This window comes from Hesperophylax consimilis, unplaced genomic scaffold, assembly GCF_061612785.1.
Source record: "Hesperophylax consimilis isolate HC1 unplaced genomic scaffold, BYU_Hcon_1.0 scaffold_63, whole genome shotgun sequence".
Lineage (NCBI taxonomy): Eukaryota > Metazoa > Arthropoda > Insecta > Trichoptera > Limnephilidae > Hesperophylax > Hesperophylax consimilis.
In genome coordinates, this window is record NW_028301293.1 from 223,937 (window position 1) to 228,824 (window position 4,888).

General features: G+C 33.9%; 1 protein-coding gene across 1 annotated transcript; it reads left to right on the forward strand.

The window, feature by feature from the left end:
- Nucleotides 1-3,089: 3,089 nt before the first annotated feature.
- On the forward strand, nucleotides 3,090-4,686 carry LOC149408798 (uncharacterized). Its single transcript, XM_089650429.1, has 5 exons — nucleotides 3,090-3,254; nucleotides 3,453-3,626; nucleotides 3,717-3,890; nucleotides 4,091-4,201; nucleotides 4,442-4,686. The coding sequence occupies exons 1-5, from the start codon at nucleotides 3,203-3,205 to the stop codon at nucleotides 4,684-4,686; spliced, it is 756 nt and encodes a 251-aa protein (XP_089506555.1). The 5' UTR covers nucleotides 3,090-3,202.
- Nucleotides 4,687-4,888: the final 202 nt, after the last annotated feature.

Genomic DNA, 4,888 nt, shown 5'->3' on the forward strand with positions numbered 1-4,888 from the left:
CTAATCGCAGAGAACTGAACGGCGTAAAGATAACCATAGATAATTCCGAGTTTAATAGCCGTTCTGACCAGTGGCGGCCAGCTAATATGTGCTCCCGAGCGCCGAACAACCAACAAGATTTCCGACATGGCTAATCACAATACGAAACTCGGTTCGGTTATAATATCTCATTCAAAAGGTACCTACTTATTAAGCGCGCTTAACTTGCAGACCGACTTTGACTTGTGCCTATGTTCGTAGCAGTTCGTTTTCGATTGCGATCCAAAATTTAACTGCTTTGTCGCATATTCTGTGGAACAGTCGAAAGCGTGGGTACATACCAGTGCATACTATTCTTTGCAAATAATACCATATCAAGGACGGCGTTCGGGGTTTTACCACCACATCAGAAGGAACAGTTTATTCAGAAGAAAGTTAAACTAAAATGTGTATGTTTGATATTATTGTCGAAATCGTGGTTTCAATTTACCATCTGCTATTTTTCAGCAAATGTTCCGCTTCTTCGATACAAGCATACAGGATAAAACTTGTCATTAAGAGATGAGTGATGGTCAGATTACTTATTATCAGTTCGTCAGTACTCGCGCTTACCGGGCATTGTCTGTTGCATTTAAAACTTTTCTTACTCTGCGAAAGTTTTGAAGTTTAATTGCAGGTTATATCGATCTTGTATATCAATTATTAATAAGGCATATCAATTGCAGGTTATACTAATTTATGATTACTTTGTGTTTGTTCAACGTATAAATTAGGAATGAGTTTGAATGTGGAATACATTAAGAACAATAGGTCGAGATTTGATAACAAAGTGATAATAAAAAATGCCGGTTCACCTAAACCTGAACTGATAATAAAACAAGAGTGCAAATCTGGATCGAAGAAGTTTACTCTATCATTTAAAAAAACAATGTATAACAAAGCTTCGTAGCTCTGTGCATGTGATTAATTGAATAGTTTATTTTGTTTTCCGTATTTAATTTATGATGTTGATTCAGTTTGGACAATCAGCGGTGTTACTGATGTAACTCACCTTTTCTGAAAAAATCAAAAAACATAATTCTTGTCATTTACATTTACAAAAAAAAATTGGGCTTAGAGGTTTTAGGAAAAGTTGACATAAGAATGCAATTGGATTCAGTCTACCGTGTCTAAGTTAAACACCGTAATGAGCTAGTTAATAAAAATCGATACAGGTCAAATTTCCCAGAACATGATTTCAATGTGAAGCTTAAAACATATGACTTCCTAAATAAAGTTCAGTTAAAAGGTGAACTCTGTGCAATTTACGCCCGCGACGATTTTTCAAAAGCTAACGGCGCTTTATCAATTTTACAACTTTTTTTATTAGAAGACTTTCCCGAGACTGTGAAATTACTAAAACGTGTGTTCACCATTCATGACCTTTTCGATGACCTCAGTTGAAAGCTAAAGATGTTTCTCAACGTTAAAAAGAATAAAATCATTTTTAAAAACATTGAGCCCGGACAGACTGAACGCAATATCAGTGTTAAGCATTAAAAAAAGGTTTATTCAGTCTATGCCTGATTTCAACACGAGAATCATAGAGGTCTTCGCTAAACAAAATGAGCGGAGAATAGAACTTCTTATTTAATTTATTTTCTGACTTAATGTTGTAATCCGGTGAACCCCCACATATTTTGACCACCGGCCGCCACTGGTTCTGACTAGTCCTGTCATACGTTTGTCATTCTCCACACTAAAGCCTATCTAGTTTAATGTAAAATTATAATCTTTTAAACCTGTTAAAATAAAATTATCCTTCTGAAATATAATCGTATTTATTGGAGTCAAAATATACATGGATGGTGTTGGATTGTTTGTAACACAGGTAAGTATTAAATACACGACGTCCTTAACCTCCATAAATGGTAACAACCCGACGATTTCACGCGGTAGAATAGAAATTTAATATATCCTTGAATATTTCTCTCTTCGATAAATGAAAATCAGCCGATCAGAACGACTATTGGACCGGAATCCTGAGGAATTACACGGTGAGTTCATTCTTACAATTATTTTCAAAAATTTTTAATTTACACTTTGTCCTTGAATACTAAATGCTCCTCAGTAAATATAAAATTATGAAGTATATACATACTTCCTGTGATTGTTACGACAATTTCAGATATACGAGAATGCAAAACCCCATACTGTGATTTTTAAAGACATCCCGATTTTCATGATTTATTTTCTCCAACTAATGATAAAAATGTCTCTTATTCTTTTAAGAATTAAGCTTGCATAAAAAATCTTTTTCAGTGAGAATTCCAAATCATCTCTACACGGGTGCATGCAGAGCAGCAATATAGAGTTCCAACAGTGACGTACATCATTGCAGAGAATAGCAACCAAATCTCTTCATGCTACCACTACTCCATTCCCACGAGATTCTGCAAGCCACAGCAAGCAGCATAGAACGCCGTTGGAGACAAAAGAACCGATACAATCGTAAAGTTTTAAAATTTTCACTAATTTGAGTACCTACATGACTTTGCAAAATGTGTTATTACAACAATATGTTACAACTAAATACTGGCAAATTTTAAATGGGAACAATTTTAATCAACAATTCTATAATTGGATAAACTACCTACTTATTAAAATAAATTATGCAAATTTTTAATCCTGAAAAATATATTCAAAAATCAATCTGTAAATTAAGGGCGACTTGCACCAACTATCGCAAATTTTATCTTAAATTGTATTTAACTAAACGTATTTAAGACCCTAAATACATTTAACTTAAATGCGTTTAGTTGTGTCCTGCACCACGCAGTTCGGTGGCAATTTTAGTTAAACGTGTTTAACGCGTCGGTAAAACAGTTACCGCGTGGTTTCCGCCATTAACGCGTCGATAAAACAGCTACGATGTTTTATTTTACTTGAAGTGTCAAAATATTTTGTGATTGTGTGTGGTTGCGTAGTGTGTGCGTTTATTTAAATTCATAAAATGAGTGCCCAAAAAATAAAGTCCCGTGCTAGAGCTCCTAATTTTTCGAAGGAAGAACAATTTTTGTTTTTAAAAGTGATGGAGTCACACAATCATATTGTTGAAAGCAAGAAAACGGATGCAGTAAAAACAGTTGTGAAGCAGGAAATTTGGGCGAAAATTACAGATACATTTAACGCTAACAATAATATTCATAGATCTACAGAAAACCTTATAAGCTGCTACCGAAACATGAAAAGTAAAATAAAAAAACAACATTCAGATGCGAAAATGGTCTTAGCAGGTTAGTACTATCAAGACGGCCATGGTCCCTTTGAATTTTTGAAATACATTGCTAAATTGCAATGGTTACATCGTGTGCCATACAAAGCGGATCTGGGTTTGATTCCCGACAGAGTTAAAGGCTGATAAATGGTTCAATATTCGTTTCTGTCTGTGATAGCATACATAATAATATAATCGTGTCGATTTTACGTTTTAGATTCAAGCCAAAAACAAAATTTTATCGATGCCATGGGAGAAAATGGAAGAGACTGGGATGCGGTGTCAGAATACACTGACCAGCCAGCGGAACTATGTAAAAAACAATTTGAAGAGTTAGTAAAAGAAGTTAAGAAGAAAGATGTTGCACATAAAAAAGTAATTATGGGTACAGGTTAGTACAATCCATGTTAGTTTATATCGTAGTTTAGGTAGTTTATTTGAAACTAAATATATGGTAATTAATATATATGCATTATTTCAGGTGGTGGTCCCCCTCCTTCTGACGAAAATGATCCATTAGATCAATTAAAAAAATTAATTGAACCCCAAGTGGATTGTTTGTACACCGTTTATGATGGCGATGCTGCCTTAATGCAGCAATATCAAGAAAGCATTCCCGACAAAGACAGGATTATGCCAATTGAAAATAACTTTGGTAATTATATTATAATTTGTGATGAATGTTTAAATATATATTATTATCATTTGTATTGGTAGCAGTGGAAGAAGAAATTGAGGTCATCAGAAAGAGAAAAAAGTACAGAAGTCACTTCTTGCAAGTGACGCACTAACGCACTCATATTTTTAATATCTGATGGTGTTCAATCTTATATTTACAGTATTCAATATTTGCAGGCATATTGGACATACACCAAGACACGCCAAAAAGATGTGGTGAATTGAGGCCACTTCTTAATAGGACCGAAATATTGAAGAAGAAAAAATCATCTGCCCTCATTTGCAATGGTAATTATAAAAGCGGGTCCCTGACAATCTGTTAATAAATAAAAAAATTTATTCCGGACAAATAAAAATATCCATTTTTGGTAGTACACTAATGTATAGTTTTTTGTTAAAAGTGAGTAAAAAGAAATGGACGGGTTGTTTCGTAGAATTTCCTACTCCCTCGGCCTCTGCAGAATAGTGATACCGCTTTCTTGTGTGAGATAGCACTAAAATCTTAATTATATACTCTTTTATTTCCAGATAAGACTGAAGGAAGTCCGAAGAAGATGAAGAAAAATGTCAAAGAAAGTTTCACAGACCTTTCTGAGGCGAAGCTGGAGTTGGTTCAGCTACAAAAAGAATCGCTTGAAATAGAAATTGAGCACAAAAAAAAAATGAATCTTCTAGAATTAGAAGAAAAAGTTAAAGCCAATAGACATAATGATGAAGTGAGACAAAAAGAGCTTCTGTTGTTGGAATTAAAAATAAAACAATTATCCGAGTAATTTTGTTTTTTTATTTCTTTTGTTGGAATTAAAAATGAAACAATTATCCGAGTAATTTTGTTTTTTTATTTCTTTTACATTTTATATTGTTTTTAAGTATTATAAGCATGCTGTAGGTATGATGAGAAGTTTACAACCTTGCAAAGTACTCCTCGATAAGGAGTGTTCGCTCCAAGTTACGAGCACCTCGCTGATGTTGTTG